This window comes from Enhydra lutris, unplaced genomic scaffold (assembly GCF_002288905.1).
Source record: "Enhydra lutris kenyoni isolate GAN:26980312 unplaced genomic scaffold, ASM228890v2 scaffoldscaffold27, whole genome shotgun sequence".
Classification (NCBI taxonomy): domain Eukaryota; kingdom Metazoa; phylum Chordata; class Mammalia; order Carnivora; family Mustelidae; genus Enhydra; species Enhydra lutris.
The window spans coordinates 27,862,312-27,882,820 of NW_019154111.1; the positions used below are offsets into that span (position 1 = coordinate 27,862,312).

The window sequence follows — 20,509 nt, forward strand, 5'->3', positions numbered from 1 at the left end:
GCTGTGTCTAAACGTGCTGGCTCACATCTCGCTGTGGGTGTCTGTCCATCCGTGACCCACAGTGACCTTCCCTGGGGCCTCCTGTTTAAAGGCTCTACTGCTCCCCATTCTCCCTTTTCTTTTCCATCTTCTAATTCTTCGAGCAGGTGCATGAAAACTGGGGCCATTGTCACTTTGGAGTAAATCAGATTTTGTGGTTTGCTTCCCCTTTGGTCACACTTCTGTGTCACATATTAAAAAAAATAATAACAACAACAGGGGCGCCTGGGTGGCTCAGTGGATTAAAGCCTCTGCCTTAGGCTCAGGTCATACAACCAGGGTCCTGGGATCGAGCCATGCATCGAGATCTCTGCTCCACAGGGAGCCTGCTTCCTCCTCTCTCTCTGCCTGCCTCTCTGCCTACTTGTGATCTCTGTCTGTCAAATAAATAAATAAAATCGTATAAAAAATAATTGTTTAAAAAAAATAACAACAAATAATTGCTTTAGAGATGTGGTGATGTCTTTCATCAGAGACATTTTAAGAAATGGTCCAGGAAGAAGATCTAAATTAAAACAGAAGAAGCCAAGAAATAACTTCATTCATGCTAAGAACACTAGGGTAAAAGCCATCTACTCTTTTTCTCCATAGAATTTTAAGAGCCATACAATTCCATTTATTTTTCCAATTGCAAATTAATACCTGATTCTAACGATAAGTGGCTGGAAATTCAAGATGGCAGAAAACTGAACACTCAGTGGATTCAGAACTGGCTTTCTCTCTTTTAACCCTCCCCACTTCCTCAGTCTCCTTGCCTCTTCATTGTTTTTTGTTTTTTTTTTCAAAAGATTTTATTTATTTATTTGACAGAGAGAGAGAGAGAGATCACAAGTAGGCAGAGAGACAAGAGGTGGGGGGTGGGGAGCAGGTTCCCCGCTGTGCAGAGAGCCTGATATGGGCCTCGATCCCAGGACTCTGAGACTGTGACCTGAGCCAAAGGCAGAGGCGCCCCTCCTTGCCTCTTTTTACTTAGATTGTGCAATCTTGTAGAATGTGACCAGAAGGCCCTTTTACCCCTCTTCCTGTGTTTTAAAAAGTGATCAGCTTGGTGGTCTTTTCACCAAGAAGCTGTCATCTCTGTCTTTCTTGCTCTGTGCTATGTTTGCTGCTTATATGGAATTCAGATTTCATTTTCCCAAGTTCCCCACTGAGGAAGAAGTTATGGTCACACTGAGCAACCCATCGCACAAGGACTTCTTTGGTGCCATTTCTGCTGTAAGATGGTTGAACACTGACAAAGGAATTGTGAATGATAGGGCCCTCGTTAGCTCCTTTTCTGAACGTAAGACTTTTCCCCCTCATCATCTTCTTGTGTCCACTGGGTGGGTGTTGATGTGGTTAAAGGAAGCTTAAAAGTCTTCTGTTGTTGAGACAACACATTGTAAGATCATGCCATTATTGTCTCATTTTTGTTGTCATCCTTCTACTCCAGTGGGCATGTGCCTGTCAGTGAGAGGGAGAACTCAAACTGTTGAGGGCTTCTGGAGTGTGGATGGTGTTGTTTCGTGTTACTCTTTGTGAATCAGAAGCACACTCTCGGACCTGTCCCTATGGGAGCATCATTTGCAAAATCTGTCATGCTAAAAAAATGTGAATAAAAATTGGCAGACACATATACAGTGCCTTTTCCTCAGTATTTCTCTTTAGAGATTTTTGACTGAAAGTTAAACAGAGACTGTGCCTTCTTTTTATGTCCACTGAGCATGATTTCACACTGTTGCTGTTGAGTCATTGATGATCATTCATTGAGCAAACAATTACTGTTGTCCTTCTCAGAGCCAGGCACTGATTTGGGCAAGTGCGGACACATCAGTGAATAACCCAGGGAAAAAAAAAAATCCTGTACTTCCAGAATGTAGATTCTAATGCTACTGAAAATACTCTTAAACTTTAAGTCATGAAGTATTTTTTGAAAGATAGTTTCTATACCATCTCATAGTATTTTAACCAATATAGTGTTTCCATTTCACAAAAATATTTGCAGTGTCTAAAGCAATGCTTCCTAATCTTTTTAGTCCCTTTGGCTCCTTCTCCAACTTAGGAAAACTATAAACCTCTATGGAAAGTAATGTACCTGTTCTCATTCACATTAATATTTGTATATCAGTTTAGACATTTTGTAGCTGCCTTGTTTAAAAAAAAAAAATCACTTGACCTTCAAAAGCCCAAGTGCATTTGTCATCTAGCTCATGAATACTATTTAATAAGGATTTAGATAGTTTTCAGTTTTTTTTTTTTTTTAAAGATTTTATTTATTTATTTGTCAGAGAGAGAGAGAGAGAGCGCGAGAGTGAGCACAAGCAGATAGAGTGGCAGGCAGAGGCAGAGGGAGAAGCAGGCTCCCTGCCCAGCAAGGAGCCCAATGCGGGACTCGATCCCAGGACGCTGGGATCATGACCTGAGCCGAAGGCAGCGGCTTAACCCAGTGAGCCACCCAGGCGTCCCTAGTTTTCAGTTTTTAAACTTGTAATGAATGCAAAGAATCTGTCAGTAACTTGTTGAAAGGAAATTGGATTTTTTGCTTATTTTCTTTAAAAAAAATCTTTTTGAGATAATAAATGCATGAAAGATGTGTTGTACTTAGTGGTTTTGTAGGGCTTGACTTACTTCCAGTTTTATTATTTATTCTGCTTTCATTTGCGATTTCCTTGCAAGGAATTGCATGCTTCAATCCAAAGTATATTTAAGTTCAGGGTTGCTCTATTTTCAAGATTTCTTATTACAGATGCTTTCCCTAACAAAGAGACATTGTTAGAAAGGTCAGAATAATTACCGTGCATCGACCGGAGTGTTTCCTCCCTCGTGGTGTGTCAAATATACAATATTTATAATGATCAAATTATGTAAATTCACAGAAGAATAAGCATAAGATATTCTGCCTATACAGGCCTTCTTATTTCATGGTTCCTGTTTCTGTTGATAAGATCCTATCATTGCCTACTTTTTGTTACTTCTCTGAGAAACTGGTTTTCTATTGAAATTCTTAATGAATTCTCTAGAGATGGTGCAGGAAAGTATTTCCCCGAGTTGCTCAAATGGTATAGCTATTTCTAAGGATTTACTTGAATTCAACATTGGGATTTCTGGAGTCTCAAGTCTTTTGAACTTATAGTCATTACTCTTTTTCTTAAATCAGTCAATGCAGTCATTTTTTAAAATTCATCAGTCAGTGATGGATAGCACAGGCAATATGAAATGGCAGATGATATGTATATCACTTATTTATAATTTAAAAAAGCATGGAATTTCTTTTTTCGTTGAGTTATACTATTCTAGAAAGAGTTTCGATTCAGATAGCTTTATTCTCTGAAAGAAAAAATAGCATGAAATGCTTTTCAGTCATCTTAAGTAGTAAGAATCAGCATGATGTTCAAAATTCGCAATAGAGTTGACTATTAGTTTAAAAAATAATCTCCCCTTGTATCATTCAACTGAAGAATCCTTTGCTGTCCTGACAAAGCCATCACAGCAGTTGGTTGCTTAGTCTCTCACCATCAAATATTTTTAGGGTGAATCTGGGCATGGACATTACTATTAAAAACAGAAAACTCAAGACTCTGTCTTCTCTCTAGGTGAACTCCAGAAACCTTGGTAGCGACAATCACTCTCTTTCCATTTCCCTGTAATCAGAAAAAAGCTCATGACCCTAATGTTGCTTTAGTTTTAAAATTAGAAAGCCCATTAATAGCTTTATTTAGGAAGTCTTGCTCGAAGAGTTGCTTTCATTTATTGCCAAGGAGAAACTGTCCCTTCTCTGGTTATGTGGTCAGGAGAAGAACTGTGAAAAGTCTTTGGCCTGAAGGTACCGGCGTGCATTGCCTGTTTTCTGGTATATATGATGCTTGTAAAAGACAGCCAGCAGTTCTAACTCATTAGGGCCTGGGCATTTAGGTCAAAACAGTGGTCCTTAAACATAACTGGACTTTTAAACATGCAGGGAGCTTTTAGATTCATCCTGACCTAGTAAGTCAGGATGTCCAGGGGAGGGCCTGGGTTTTATACAGCTCCCAAGAGCATGTTGTGTGCACCTGTGTTAGGAGCCCCCGGAGGATAAGGCAGGCAAGTGTCTCTGTTTCCCACTGAGCATTCCTTTCATTTTTTCCTCTGTGCCATGGTGAGCACTGAAGCCCTTGGTCCAGTAGCCAGCTCAGCCTCCACCCACCTCCCCAGAGTCTTGCCTGAATGGTGGTAGCACCAGCTCATGGGGGACGTTAGTCCACATTTAGAAAGTAGCTTGAGCCTTCCTGTTTTCAGTTGTTCTTTGCCACTTGTTCTAAGAAAGAACGTGGTGACAGTCCCCCTCAGACTGTTGGCAGCATCTTCTACTGTTAATCAGTCAGAAAGCATGTGACAAAATGCAGAAGCAGTGAACTAGAAGCAAGAAATCACCTTATGTTTGCATTCTCTTGCCTTGTGGCTCGAGGCTCCAGGGTGAGCACAGCTGAGACACCCACTCACGGCTTCTCACTCTTCCCTTGTCCTCTCGCTCCCACTGTTTCCGCCTTGGCTCCTGGTGCACCTCCCTTTGCTTTTGCTCACCAGAGAGTAGATATTGTTATCCTGACACATGGCAAAGTTAACTGTAAAACAAGTGACTTTGCATTTTCAAAGGCACTACATGGGCAGTTGTTGGTCAGATGGTTTCTTCAAGTGTGAGTGTAAAAGAACCAGACGGTTCAGGGTTTTTCTGATTTGTTTACCAGAACATGAGCATCTAAATGTTTTCTCTCTTCTGCTACTGTTACTCTTGGGGATCCTATATTTATTTTAATGATTTAACTGTTCGAGTGGTTTTAGAAAAATTCTTTATAATTTTCTATAGTTTGGTCAGTCTAGGCTACTAATCTTTCACATCACATGTTTCAACCCAAGATATTCCCCACTCATATGGTTTTGGACGAAGTACAGCTTGTGTAATTTTCACATTCCTGAGATCACCAGGCAGTTTTGCTTCTTACGAGTTGGGAACTATAGAGAGGTTAACATGAATCATACAGAGAAATAGAAAAATCTCCTTGGCGTTGGCCAGTCCTAACTTCAGGTACATTGTTCTTTGAAGCCAACTGCTTATCCTAGGAACACCCTATGGGAGAGGCACTTGATAGGATGACTCAGAAGTCTGGGAGCACTCTCCCACATCTGGCCTGCAGGCCTCCAAGACCCTAGGCAAGGCCTTTCCTACAGAAGGGCGACTGCTTCTCTGTGGCTGTGTTAGGCAGAGGGACAGGAAGAAGGAACATCCTGTCCTGCTGAGAATGGGAACAGAAGCCATCAGAGGGCTCCACATCCCGACTGCACACCCCACATGATCTGACCACGGATAAGAACTTTTCTATCCAGCTCTGCATGGAAATAACACTCTTCGTTATCAGAGATCTTTTTGAGTACTTCGGAATGCGGTGGCACAACTGAGCAGGCACACAGATGTAAACTCCCTAAATACAGTTACATTTGTGGCTGGCTTGATTCATTCATTCATTCTGTCAGTCAGTCATTTATTTTCAGTTTCATGTGTTTTCGTTATTATTTTTTATTTTATTGAAAATATTCACAGTACAAACCCTCCGTTCGCATGACATGGTTAGTCTTGCTCTGCTTTGTTCACAGTAATCTGTTCTCTTACATACTGCTTAGTATTGTGGTTAAGACCTGAGATTCTGGCTTCAGGCCCTGAATAAATGATTTCCTGGCTGCAGCCTTGCTGATCATGCAAGTTTGGCCAATTTACCTAATACCTCCCAGCCCCAGATTCCCCATATGCAAAGTAGGGATGGAGGTGGTTGCTACCGCATCAGGCGGTTGTGAGAAATAAGTGAGAAAATCCATGTGAAGTATAAGTCATGGTGCCCAGCACAGGGTAATATTTACTTGTACAATTTTTCTCTTGGGCCCAGGATGGGGATGCTTGTTTACACTCTTATTTCATTATCTTGGTTTCCTTAAATCCTTGTTAGAAGAAGGCAAGTCATAGATAATAAATAATTACGGGGTTTTTTTATGCTTTATTTCCAAAGAAAGAATCTGTCTTTGTTGATTTATAATATAAAATGATTTATAATGGCTTACACATGGAATTCAGATGGGCACTAAATTTCTCTCGGAAGTTTCCTCTGGGAGAACATGGCAGTATATGGCAAAGTCAAATGAGGATTTTTTTTTTCCTTGCTGGTAATATCAGCTCACATTTCTCAGTGTTTCTGGAGTTGTTTCTATTTACTTATTCCTTAGTGATGAAGGACACAGTATTCTCATTTGGAAATATATAATGTCACTGTAGATTTTTCCATCACTGTATGTTTAATATAACAAAGATAGAAAATGTGCACGGGGACAAGGCTAGAAGCATGATCTAAAATCTGGGGGTGCCATGAAGTTAATTAGGTGACTCTCACATCTGGTGGGGAGGCGCCCTTGATTGAAATGTCTCTTTGGAGAATTTCATGTATTTCTCACCATAAAGTAAAGGACATTATGGGGAAGAGAGGGAAACTTAGGAATGCAAATGAATCTCCCCACTTATTGTGATTGTGTTGTATTTTTTTCCTAAAAGATTATATTTCTTCAGTCTTTTATTTAACCACTGAGGAAGTACCAGGTCATCGGCTAGCAGCTGGGATGTAAAGGTTAATGATGATCACCCCATACTCTCCTTTTTGACAGTGTATTAGCAAGGAACACACACACCTGTTATGATTAGGAAAAAAATGTAAACGATGTAATTGAGGTATTCACATCTTACCACGTCAAAAAGGACACTTTTTAAGCTCACAGAAACCAACTGTGTTTTCTAATCGGAGAAGCCACCCTTTTCCTTAAAGTAGAGTCTCAAAAATGCCTTTGTGCGTGGCCACAAAAGTTTGTGAGAGAATTGTAGATGTATCAGAGTGCAATGTCAGTGATTTGTTCAGTTTTTCTCCCCTGGCCTTCAAGACATACATTTTGGTATTGTCCAAACTTGGGGTGGGGATGAGGTGGCGGGATATTTATTTGTAATTCAAAGATTCTGAGATCTTTTTCTATAGGTCATCTTCTTACCTCTGAAACCATTTGCTGGTTAAATAGGTCCTATATCACCAAAGCTAAAGAGAATTTGATTTGAGATTTAAGTTTGTGTAATAACTTGTCGCTAAGTGAATAAAATTTTTTTTAATTGGCCACAAAGATTTTTCTTTTCCCTTTTAATAGAAGTCTGGTTTTTTTTTTTTTTAAAGATTTTATTTATTTACTTGACAGACAGAGATCACAAATAGGCAGAGAAGCAGGCAGAGAGAGAGGAGGAAGCAGGCTCCCCACTGAGCAGAGAGCCTGATGCGGGGCTCGATCCCATGACCCTGGAATCATGACCCAAGCCGAAAGCAGAGGCTTTAACCCACTGAGCCACCCAGGTGCCCCTGTGTTTTGTTTTTTTTTTTTTTAAGATTTTATTTATTTATTTGACACAGAGAGAGAGAAAGATCACAAGGAGGCAGAGAGGCAGGCAGAGAGAAAGGGGGAAGCAAGCTCCCTGCTGAGCAGAGAGCCCGATGCGGGGCTCGATCCCAGGACTCCAAGACCAAGACCTGAGCCGAAGGCAGAGGCTTAACCCACTGAGCCACCCAGGTGCCCCGATAGAAGTCTGTTTTTTGTTTTTTGTTTTTTTTTTAATTGCACATGAGTTATTTTTCCTTCGTCAGTCTATTTTTATCTCCCCCTTAAGGCATGCTTAAGCGAGGGGATATGTCATTGGCTTAGTACATATTGATATTCTTTCTGAAACAGGATATGATATAGTATAATACTTGCATAATCAGGTTTCTGTCTAGACTGGTGAAATTAAAATAGTGACAGAGCAAAAGGAATCTCTTTCTGAAATAGAATACTTTAGGAAACATGGCTTTACCAGAATATTGATGAAGCTTGCAAATATGGAGTGGTATTTTATATCAGTATTAAAGCTAAGGTTTTCATATCTAGAATGCCTTGTTGACTTTTGTATATTCATCTTATTGGTATTCATTATTTTCGACTGCCCTATCAGAAGATAAAGGGCAATTTGTTGTAAACATTCCAGTAGGGATAAAGAGGAGCCTCAAACATAAGTGCATCTCAATAATATATAAAAATATAAAGTAGCAGATGCTGTCTGTGGTACAGAAGAGGGGAAAATGGTCACATTGCCTGTGTTTGGGGCTAAAGTATAATCCATAAACATTCTTTGATGACTAAGAAGCAAAACCGAATTCCAGTCTTAAATCTCAGGAGAGTTGATTAACTAAAGCCAAATTCTTAAATCATTTTGGAGCTCTGCATTTGTTTAATAAAATAATTCTATTTTCCTATTTATTTTTCTAGGTATGTTTCCTTGAGCAAATTACCAAGGAACTATTTTAAGCCAGGGACTGCTTTGAAACCTGCTAAAACATATTTCTGCTGCTTTCATTCCCATGAGCCCAAGAAGGGTGTGGGGAGGGTGACCCTGTACTCTTAGGACCAGGCTTGACCAAATCAGTGGGTGTCCCAAATAGATGGACAGCTTCTCTCTTATCTCAATATTCTGGAAATATTTGCTCTTTATTTCTATAAAGCAGAGAAAAGACTAACCTTATAGCATTCATATGAAGTACAAAGGTTTTGAATTAGCACATGGGATAGAATCAGTTCTCAGGCGTGCACCAGATCTGTGATCTTGGACAATATAATTTACTATTTCTCAGTTTCCCCGTCCATAAAATGAGTATAATAGTATTTCTGTCTTTATAAGGGCATAATGAGGATTAAATGAATCAATTCCTGTTCAGTCCTTAGCAGAGTGGCCATCAAATGGTGAATTCGTAACAAAAATAGTATTACCTTGTATGATTATTTAAGTATCCTTCATTTATCTGAAGATGAATTTTTACGCATTTACTTCGAGCGTATCTTAAATTTGAAATAGTGGTGAATTTTCTTCTGCTGTGAAGAAAGCTTACAGTCCTCCTTGAAGTATAGGAAATGACGGTTGGGTAATAAAAATTTAACTCTGCATCCTCTTGGATCCTTCATTCCCAGAGTGAATTCTGCATTCAGAATTGTCTCACGTGGAACATTAGCTTCTCTTGAGAATTCTTGCAACAATTTGTATTCTCATCATTCAGACCCCATCAGCCACTGCTCTCTGAAAAAATACCCCAAAACCCCACAGATAATAGGTATGGGATGACCCCCCCAGAAATGTACATTGGTTGCCCTTTCTCATATGAGAGGGCAGGAATAGGTTATCATGTAAGAATAAAGAAAAACATGGTAAGCCAGGTAGTTGAATCTGTTACGTGTATCTATCTAGATTTAAATCACAAAAGAGAATAAAAATGTTCCAAAACAGTCATAAATTCATATCCATATGCTTCCTTAGAGATGGGGTTATGGCTCTTGTTTCTTCTCCTGCACGAGATAAGGGAGATTTGCGTTGACAGAGCCAGTATTTAAGGCAAGGGTGGAGTGGTGAATCAGCATGGTGAGCTGGCAGTTCCAAGCCTCACTAACGCCTCGCACTCTCTTTCCCTGCTTGGTCCTCAGCCTGAAGCAAATCTAACCTTGGCCACACTGTGTGCTAATACCCTGGTGCTGCATTCTCTAGATGTTGGCTGTGTTCCCTCCCTGAGGTGGGCAGTCATTTGATTCTGTCATAGGCACGAGGATATTGAAATTCAGAAGCTCATGGTTGCTGGTACATTCATTTTTCTCTGGTTGATATTCTTTCTATTTTACTTACTTATATTTCTGTTTATTTGAATATAAATGGGTATTTTTGAATATAAATGGGTAACATTACCTTGGATCCAAATGACATCCACAAATATATTGATTTGAATTAGTAGCTGATCAATAGCATTTGTGTTTGTATTTAATATGGTGACCCTGTATTTTCTTATGCAAGTTCTTTGGGGAATTTAAGGTCTCCTTTTTCTTCATGGACCAGCGCAAATTCAAGTTTCATTTCTTGGACCTTCTCTTGGTGTTTTAGATGACATATTTATAAGAGCATAAAATATTAAGCCTTCTGCTAGATAGTTACCACTCAGGATGGTAAGTGTGTATCATGATGTATGATATTCATTAAATACATGACACACAACATGAAAAACAATACTCTTAGGTACGAACACACAAAACATGGTAGGTCAGTTTTTTTTCCTTTCTTGCATTTACTTAGTTCTGCTTTTTGGAATAATAAGAATGCGGTATCACTGATATAGAAACCTATTCTTTTAAAGGTTAATCTTTTTATTTGCATAGATATTTATGTTTTCTGCTTTTGCTGATTTGCTAGTATTGTCAGAAGTGAATAAATGTTTATTGTCTTGGGTGTGCTTCTAATTTACAACAGCAGTTTTGACATCAAATGAAGGATCTAATGTGTTTTGAGTTTACCTCTTAAGATGAGTAAATAGAAGAGTGATAAGTCCTTAGATATTAAATAATTTTCAGAATATTGAACTTTTTTTCTCTTGTAGTGAGAGATTTTTCCTGAGGCTGAATAGAAATGGACTTCCCAAAGCCCCAGATAAACCAGAACGACATTGCTCTCTCTTCGTGGTAGGTGGATCTTGTTTCGTCTCGGAGGCGGATTTTTCCAGCTGTACTTCATGTTACTTGAGGAAATAAATTATTGTGAGAGAATATAGTGACTTCCCTTAATCTTTGTAAATAACACTCACAGTACACTAGGGCGGGACTGCGGGCCTGGGTATTATGGAGGACATGTGCTGTGATAAGCACTGGGTGTTATATGCAACTAATGAGTCATGGAACCCTACCTCAGAAACTAATGCTATACTATATGTTGGCTAATTGAACATGATAATGTAAAGCATAAAATAAAGTATAAGTGCTTGACAAAAAAACAAAACAAAACAAAAACACTAAAGTACAGTTAGTGCCCAGAATCTTGAATACCACCATTCATAGACACATCTCTGTTCCTTGGGTTTATGTTGGAGCCTGTTACACTCTGCATGACATATAGCATTTAGGGTGTACTTAATAAATGGTTAAAGAATGATTGAGAAATTTAAAAAAGAATTTTTCTTTAATGTATTATTTGACATCAGTAGACTTACCCTGTAAACTTGTAGTGGTATTTTTATTTTATTAAGTTTTTATTTAAATTCCAGTTAGTTAACACAGTGTAATATTAGTTTCAGGTGGACAGCATAGTGATCCAGCACTTCCATACATCACCCAGTGCTCATCACCACAAATGTACTCCTTAATCCGCATCACCTATTTAACCCATTCCCCTCAGCTCCCCTCTGATAACCATCAGTTTGTTCTCTGTAGTTAAGAGTCTGTTTCTTGGTGTCTTTCTCTCTTTTTCCCTTTGTTCATTTGTTTTTGTCTCTTAAATTCCACATATGAGTAAAATGTGGTATTTGTCTTTCTCTGACTTATTTTGCTTAGCATAATACTGTCTAGCCCTATCCCTGTCTTTGCAAATGGCAAGATTTCATTCTTTTTTATGGCTGGCTAATACTCCATTAATACTCCATTTCGTGTGTGTGTGTGTGCGTGTGTGTCTCACATCTTCTTTATCCATTTATCTGTCAGTGGATACGTGGGCTGTTTCCATAATTTGGCTATCATAGAATGGGCCTTTTTTTTACTTTTAAGCATCATTTGACATCCGTAGACTAAGAGTGTTAATTTGATCATGGTGGTATTTTTAGAACAGGATTTGAATTATATGCTTCTGCTACAAAATTCCATTAAGAATGTCTGCATTATCTTTGTCTTTCTTCTGTTAATTGTAGAAATAATGTGCTGTGACCTTTAGTAATTCTATATAACTTATGAGTTTTAAAATAATCCCACTTTTTTTTTTTTTTTTATAGGATTTAGGTAGCAGTGAGCTAAGAAGGGACGTCTATATCACTGTGCACATTATCCGAATTGGTAAGTCTAACACTTGCCAGTGTGATAGGTGTGATAGGTCTGATAGAACAGGGGGAAGAAATGCTGAAAAGTCTCTGTGTTGGTGTGATCTCTTTGCTCTCTGGATCAGAAAACAGTGAAAGCCAGTTTGGAATCTGAGAATCACCACATTTGGGATTGTTCCCATTGCTCCCAAACTCACGGACGGCTTTCTCATGCATCATACATAGACTTTGTTTTCTTCCCATAGAAATCGTTAGGTAGTTTGTTGTGCTTTGTTTCTATTGGACTCCATAAACATATTTGACTCAAAATTTCTTATTTGTCTTTTTAAGTTCTAATTTCTGTTAACAGCATCAATTAAACTTCTTTAGGATCTGGATTTCCTACAAGTTTATGAAAATTTTATATACTAATTGGCATTCTCCAAAGTGCAGAATGCTACAGAGCATTATTGCAAAAAGTGCTATACAAGTAAAGGGTTATGAAACCCTGAATGCTATAGATTTTTTCCACTTTTATAATATCATCAGCTCATTAAAGGGTCTCGGAAGTCCTCCAGGGAAATATTAAAATGCCTCTCTGACTTTGTTGGCCCTAGTTTTCTCCAAATTCAATTTGACCATGGAAACATCTGCATAATGTAACATTTATTATGTAATAAATGTAACATTTATTAAGATCTTGCAGAGCACACTTTGGGTATTCCACACTGAACTTGCACAACAGAGCCAGAATAAGTTCACTTGTTTTTACTGATAAAATGCCCCTAAACACAGGTAGTTTATGGCAGAGGTGCTAGGTATGATGAAGTATGCCATATCCTACACCGTTTTTCTCTTAAATTTAACCAGCTGATACTGGGAACTGGTTCCCACTTCTTCACTGCCTGTGCTCCATTATTTGCTTGGGAATACTTCTACCCCATAGTCATGTCTTGCCATGCAATCCTGCATAGTGACCTTTATTTCTATAGTCTTTTCTCTTTTGCATCTGGTAACCGTGTTGTGCACTGAGAGAGACTATAAAAACACGTTGCCATCCTAACATAGATTTTCCATATATTTTTTCTCATAAAAGTCAGTTCTGAAAACCCATTTTCATTCTATGCTCTTTTTTGATTTGAGGGGCTGTTGAAATAAAAAAGAAAAAGAAGTAAACTTTTTCATTTTAATTTTCTTGTTATAAGTGAGTATATATGGGGAAAAAATTGGAAAGAATCTTTAAAAATATTGAGAAAGTTGGAATGCGTGCTGCTATTTGTGAGAGAAAGCTTTTAGGTTCCCAGATGGACAGGGGGGGCAGTTTGTTAGATAATTCTTTGTGAGTGTGTTCTTTTCATTCAAATTCATAATGCCGCTTGTTCATGTAAAATGTGGTTTTGGATGCCTTCATGTGAACATTCATTGAATATAATCTTCTATAGTATCAAGAGAAAAACTCCTTTTGCTTTCAGAACTTTCTAGAAGATATCTGCAGGTTTTGGGTGGTAGAAACACATGCGGCAGGGGGGCTCCAGGCCCTGCTTGCCCAGGGCATGGAGGCCCCTACTGCCTCGGGAGCCATGTACATGTTACCAGTCACACACGGCTGCCTTTCTAATAGGCGGCATTAGATTAGTGATTGCATTTTTTTCCCTAAGATTTTTATGATCATGAAGCCATCAGAATGAACGTTGAATGAACCTGTTACCCATTTTCCCCCCTGAGCTTTGGTCTCAGCTTGACACTGAGATTACTGCAAGAGCTGCCTGATGATCGGGTCCCTTTTACTGTTTTGACACTTTGAGACTGGGAAGAAATTAGATTAAAGGTAAGAAACTCTGAGAAAGGGCAAGGCTTCGTCTGCTGCAATGAAATTAAGGAGCGGAGGATTCTTGTCTATCAGGGACAGATACCTCTTACTTCTTCTAGAATGTCCCTTGTATCTGCTTTAGTAAGAAAAGGGCATGCTGACCCTCACTGGCTGCAGAGAACGGGAGCAATGGCACCTTGCCTCAGAAACTGAGCCCGGATCTTTGATTGTTCAGAAGAGGATGGGGAAAAAAAAGAGATAAATAGTTCCATATCCTCCTGGCCACCCTGCTAAAGGTTTTACCACCTCTCTGTTTCTCCTTTCGGCTTTTAGTTGGTAGCTAAAACTGTTTACTAAATATTACTAAATATTTTTTAACCTTCCCTATGCCTACCTTCCTTTCTGCTTTGAGAATTTTCCTGGAAATCTGACCAGAACTGTGAACTTTTATTAATTCTAGAGTTGGGAACGCCAGGCCTGGCATTAAGTAGTCTTTGCAGCACAGGACCCAACCATGGTTTTGGTGTCCAAAGAGTGGTGCCTGCCAACATAGGAAAGAAAACTTGAAATTGAGGGTCTGAGGACATGAGGGGTGTGAGGGCCTAGGAGTGATGGTGCCCAGTGATCAGAGAGGGACTGGAATGTCCCTGCTGTCTTCTCAAGTTGCAGGGGATGGCTGCCTGCACCCCTGTATGGGGCTGTCCTCTCCCAGACACCTACAGTTTTTTCTTTCCTACAGTTCTAGCCAAAGGGGGTAAAAAAAAAAATGAGGGTGCTAGGCCTGCCCTGCCTAAACTTCCAGGAATTTAGAGCTAGAGGAATCGTTGGAAGTAATCATGATGAGAATTTCAGGGTTTTTGTTTTTATTTTTTACAACTAAATTTCTTGTGTGATGTTAAGTGATTTTTGAAATACTCCACTTGGGAATCTTCAAGTCATTCTGTTGTCTTGCATTTACCAGGGAATGATTAAGCAAGAAACATAAATTGTGATGTTGGTAAAGATAGGAGGCTACATTTCATCCTAATGCAATCTGTAATAATAATTAAAATAGAGATACCGCAGACTTTTTCCCCCATTTCACGAGTGATCAGAGTTTTAAATTTGTGACTTTTGTGAGTAAAGTGTAATTGGTTGTTAAATTCAAGTATGACATGACAGTGTTTGATTTGCCAGTGTAATTTATGTTAAAACATGGATTGAAATTTAGCCACATATTAAAGCATCAGGTCATGAAAATGTGATTCTTTAAAATTTGCACATCAAAAAAGCAACTGGCCTGTTTTCTAGTTTTGAGTCTAATTGATAAAATGAGATGTTTTCGTGCTCTTTGTAAGCATTTCCCTAAAAATGATGCATTGGTGTGGTAATTTTACTGTATTACTGATAAATGAAAGCCAGTTAGATATTGCCATCCCCCCCCCATGCTTTTTTTTGGTACCCATTTACCATCGGCTTTGGGAAGTGCTGGAGTCCTCTAGATGTGCTACAGGAGAATTTTGCTCAGATGGAAAACAACTTCTATATCCGTTCATTGCCAAGCATCTGGAAACAGATTTGCATATTTTTTTCATTATTTTTCCTCACATTAACTTATTATATTTCAGCTTCAGAATCCTATCTGCTTTCTGTCTTCAAAATTATCCATTGGCAAATATAATAATAATTTAAAACAGTATCTCAATAACACACTTAAAAATATATAACAATTGAAACAAGATGAAACTGTGTCAGAGTGAAAAGCATCCCAGGAGAGTTTAGCCATTGGCTGTATTGTAATCAGCCTGAGCCCTGGGTCAGGAAAGGGACCTGCACACTCATTTGATCGTCTTTGCTTACTTGTTTTAGCTTCAGGGAATCTCACACTGCTTCCTTTCAAAGGTGAAATATTTGAAATAGTTCTTTAAGTATGGAAATTTTTTCAAAAAATGAAATGGCACCATTATTGCATTTATTGACCCAGACCTCCTGGGTTGTCTTCATGAATCCTTGGGGAAGGGTTCCCAAACAGAGGATCAGCTCCAATCTCCATGTTTCGTTGGTGATAGCTGGTGCACAGAGTTTCATCGATGAGCCCGAGGTCACACAGCAAGGTGCCTGGAAAGGAGAGTCAAGAACTGAAGCCACATCTCCTGCGCCCTTTCATTGCCCAGTTCCATTGGTTTGGGTCTCTGTATCCGCTGAAGGTGCACTGGTCGAGTGGCTGCATGGGTCATGTTTGCTTCTCCATTGAACAGGTCGAATGGGAGCAGGAGAGAAAAAGAATGCCTGTAGCGCCCAGTACCGGCGACCTTTTGGCTGTGCAGTTCTTAGCATTGCCGACCTTCTGACCGGAGAGACAAAAGATGACCTCATCCTGAAGGTGTACATGTAAGAAGCACGCCCATGGAGGCACTGGGGCGGGAGCGGGGGCACGTGTGGGTGCCATGTGGCAAAGGTCACTCCAAGGGGATCATGGGAGAACAGGGGGCAGGGTTGAGTTCGTGAGCCACCCCTCCCAAACTCAGTGTGGAGACTTGCCATGGGCGAGCCCTCTCAGCAGTCAGAGGAACTGTGAAATCAAGAACCCAAGAATACAAACACATAAGTGTGGGGTGGACCATCCATGTCACAGAGTACCTCCTCTGAACTTAAAAACCAAACCTGTCCTTACCCTCAGTTCATTTGTTCTTGGAAAATGGACATAGTTTTTAATACAAACTAATTAGAATTCAGAACAGAAGGTGCAAGTAGGTGATTTCCCTTTTCTTTCATGTATTATGAGTTTACTAGCTCTGCCCAACAAAGTGTTAGGAAGAAGAGAGAGGCTTAAGCCACAGGAGGTGATTATCTCAGTTCTGGAGGTGGCAAGTCCTCGGTCAGGGTGGTGGCTTGGTTAATAGCTTCTGAGAGCTGGGACGGACAGTCTGTTCTGTGCCTTTCTCTCCTAGTTTCTGGTGGTTGCTGGTTGTTTTCAGTGTTCTGTGACACTGGCCAGCTTTGCCTTCATCTCTGTGTCCATATTTCCACCTGTTATGAGGGCATGGTTATATTAGGTTGGAGCCCCACCCCAGTGACCTGATTTTAACTTGATTACCTCTGTAGAGGCCCTGTGTCCAAATAAGGTCACATTCTGAGGTACTAGAGCTTAGGACTTCAATTTTTTTTTTTTTTTGTGGGGAGACACAGTTCAACTTCTGGCACTCCACTAAGAAAATCACTTTATGTACTCCAAATCAGTTGGTTGATTTTTTTTAAATGCACGTGGTTTCAGACCACCCTGCCCTGAGCATCTCCCCACAGGTTTGAAAATTGAGAGTTGACATACTGTAATTCCCTCACTCTGGGTTGAGGGAATGGGTAGGGGAGTGGGCTCATTCCTTGTTTGGGGACCATACTGCTGGCCACCTCCATGAGCGAGCTTACTTGAGTTTCATTTCTGTCTATGGAGTTGATAAACCCAACATTTGCCAATAGTTTTCCTATGTTGGGTTCATATGAGTGGCCCACTGCCTGTAGGACATAGACTTCAAATTGCTTTTTGACCACTGCTGGAGGGTTTCATGGATTTATCCATTCTCCACCCAGTGACCCTGGGACTTATGTCACACATTTGCTAATTAGTTGACAAAGATTTGTCCATAGCCTGTGGTTTAGGACCAGTAGTTCTGTCTGTTCTCTTTTAAGAGGGATAAAATCTGTGACCTTGATTTTAACTTGCAAACTTTGGGTGAAACTAGCAGGTAGTAAAACTCACTACTCTTTTTATCATGTGGTGGCCCTCAATTTCCATGATAATCCTCTTTCCAAACTCTCCTGGTGATCATTAAATGCAGTGTTTTTTAAATAATTCTGGGGAGAATGGCCACCATTTACAGTGTGCTTACTACGTGCGAGGAACTGTGTTAAGCATTTTCCATGTATCATGTGACTTTATCCTCATGACATACCCATGAAACAGGTGCTGTTGGCTCTGATTTCTACGTAAAGGGACAGAGAGGCTAGATGATGCCCCAAGTCACCGGATTCATAAGAACAGGAACCAGATTTGAAGTCAGGACTGACTCCAGAATTTGAGATGTCAAAGATCCTAAGCTTTTGGGTGTTATTTTGACACCAGCATCCAGTAATGTGATAATGATGCTATTGTGCGGCCTTGCTTTTTAAGAAAACTAGAATTCCTTGTAAACAGTCTCATCGTTCCTTAGAGTAGTCTTTGCAGGTGTGGGTAGCAAGCACTCTATCTTGCCTTTGGGAAAACAGGACCAACGGTCACGCCATCCCCCTTGATTATGCAGCCTGCTGAAGAAGACCCATGAAGTCCAGCTCTGCCTATGGGAGATGCTCCTTCGCATAACAATAAATTGTGTTGCTCTTTATGGTTGTTATGTCTGTTTTTTTATAAGCATCAAATAAGGTTTTAGATGATTCTTGCTGGAGAAGAGATCCCCTTAAAAATGGCAGTTCAGCAAATTATGAGTCCGTTTCAGGAAGCATGCCAGCCGATCAAAACAGTCACTGTGGGTTAAGACTAAAGTGTGATTTTAGTAGAACATTTTAAGGAAGTGCCTGTTAGAAACAATTTGGAAGAAATTTCTGTTTGTTAGTGTGATCGAATCCCTAACCCATCTGGGTCTCAAATACGGAGCAGTAACAAATACCTCATGTGAGGCCGGAAGCTATTTCAGTCACGTACTTGAGCTTGATTTTACATGGAGTTCTGTAGGTTAAAAGAATGAATTCTGGAGTCGCTTCACTAATAGGAAGCAGGCCATCTCTTCCCCACTGAGCTGAAATAAGAAAACTAGAGACAGAATATACTAAATGGCAATTTGTTGTCCTGCAGCTGAACAGGTGGGATGGTTTCATTTCCTCTTAATTTCCTTGCCTTCTAAAATTCAGTGTGCCGTCTGGTGCCCTATTGTTACGTGGCCCAAAATTGACCTTCATCTTGTTCATCCCGGAAAAGCATATGATGATGAAATAAATATGTAGTCAAATTGTGAACTGTCTGCTACAGACGAGATCACAAGGAAAAGGAATCTACTGTGGAGCGTTTTGATCGATAGTGTGTAGAATCTTCATATTCAGGACCCTTGGGAGGGAGAATATGTGGTTGATAAAAGTTAGTTGTAATTTACAAACATACTCAAATGAGGGAGGCATTCCCCCCACCCCCAACCGGGACAGTCACGGCAGTAAGGAAGGATGACCAGCCTCAATATTTAGGAGCCATCAGGAGTTGCCAGACAAGGAGACATCCATCCATTCATTAATCCATTGTGTGCTTTTTAAGCAACCACAATGTTCAAAGTCCCAAGGGGGACACATATCAACAGGTCCTAGATCCATTCCTCAAGGACCTTAAAAGTTTCCTAGGTGAACTACAGCATGTTTAACAAAGATGGCATGAGCTAGCAAGTGACAAGAGCTGAAGGAACAAGGTACAGATGGCTGTGAGAGTAAGAAGATAGAAAGATGCCCTTTTGCCCAGCACAGGAAAAGCTGGGGAACTTTGATTACTCTTTAGCGCAAGGGACAATTTGAATGACCCCCTTGCAAGTTGTGTTAACCTCAGTTATATTTTGCTTGTTTTGCTGTGTCCTGATGCTAACCAAACTCGATCATGTTACTGTAGGTAGAAACCCAAATGAGAACTTACATTTGTGGAGCATGGAGTATATGCCTGGCATTATCCTAGGCCCAAGCTTATTTAATTGTAGTATATTACCCCCCTTTTCACAGGTGAAGAAACCAAGGCACAGGGAGCATAAATAACTTGTCCAAAGGATGTAACTCAGTTAATAGGGTTCAAATCCAGGGAGTAGGACTTTTGGTCCGCACTGCCTTTCACTGTGTGCATTGTCCTCTGAGATTTTGAGGTGAGGGGGACCTCATAAATTGTGAGCTCATCACAACCCCTTCTGGCACGAGGTAGGTGGTCATGCATTTACCAGACATGGGCATCCTGCTCATCACGGGGCAGTTATGCCAAAACCGACCAGTTTGTGGGCGTTCCCAAGGAGATTTAAGGAGGTACCGTATGGTGGTTATTCCAGAAAGAGCAGGTGTGCTAGTAAGGTCATTGTTTGATCTGATCCATTATCAAAGCTTAACAGAGTGTTCATGTTTTCTAGGTGTAACACAGAGAGTGAGTGGTACCAAATCCATGAGAACATCATCAAGAAACTGAATGCACGTTACAATTTGACGGGCTCCAACGCAGGTGAGTGTGTCCCTCCACTTTTCATTTCAGGCCTTTTGTTTTATGTATCTGTGTAAGCAGGAGATGAACTGCCCTTTTGTTTTTCTCTGCATTTGCTTCATAACTTTAAAAAATGTGCAGCAAACAATCTAGTACGTCTCCCTGTCCTTTGATAGGCTTGTAGCTGTAACTCTGTTTAAAAAATGTCTTCTGTTCCGGTTTTGAAACAAGGCAGAGTAACTGAATTTGTTCAATATGCCAAATCATGGGGCCTCTAAGTTGTTACCAGTCGCTAAAACCCAAATGACAAATATGCCTGGGTTCCTGAGTGTTGTGTGGAGTAGGTCTGATGGATGGAAATTGGCCAGTGAGGTCTAAGAAAAACCTGCTTCACTGTCTACAGCTGGGAGCAGTGCTGGGAACAAACACGCAGGTTCCTATGTTGAAATTGGCTAGGAAGATGAACCATGTTAACTGCAGTGTCACCTACAGAAAAATGGAGGCACACTTGTTAAGGGAACTGAAATATATAGCATTATAAGTTATATATGATACGTGCTACATATTCTTAACCTAGTAACTTCATAAATACTGCATTATATA

At 40.0% G+C, this 20,509-nt stretch overlaps 1 protein-coding gene across 1 annotated transcript in view; it reads left to right on the forward strand.

Moving 5' to 3' along the window:
- The window catches only part of LOC111151991 (dedicator of cytokinesis protein 4), a gene marked incomplete at its 3' end in the record, with an annotated part of 345,451 nt that overhangs the window by 239,353 nt on the left and 85,589 nt on the right, over window positions 1-20,509 (forward strand). The window contains exons 9-12 of the mRNA XM_022510243.1: window positions 10,512-10,593; window positions 11,889-11,949; window positions 15,960-16,092; window positions 19,839-19,927. Of these exons, the coding sequence (XP_022365951.1) occupies window positions 10,512-10,593; window positions 11,889-11,949; window positions 15,960-16,092; window positions 19,839-19,927 (365 nt within the window). The remainder of the gene's footprint in view (window positions 1-10,511; window positions 10,594-11,888; window positions 11,950-15,959; window positions 16,093-19,838; window positions 19,928-20,509) is intronic.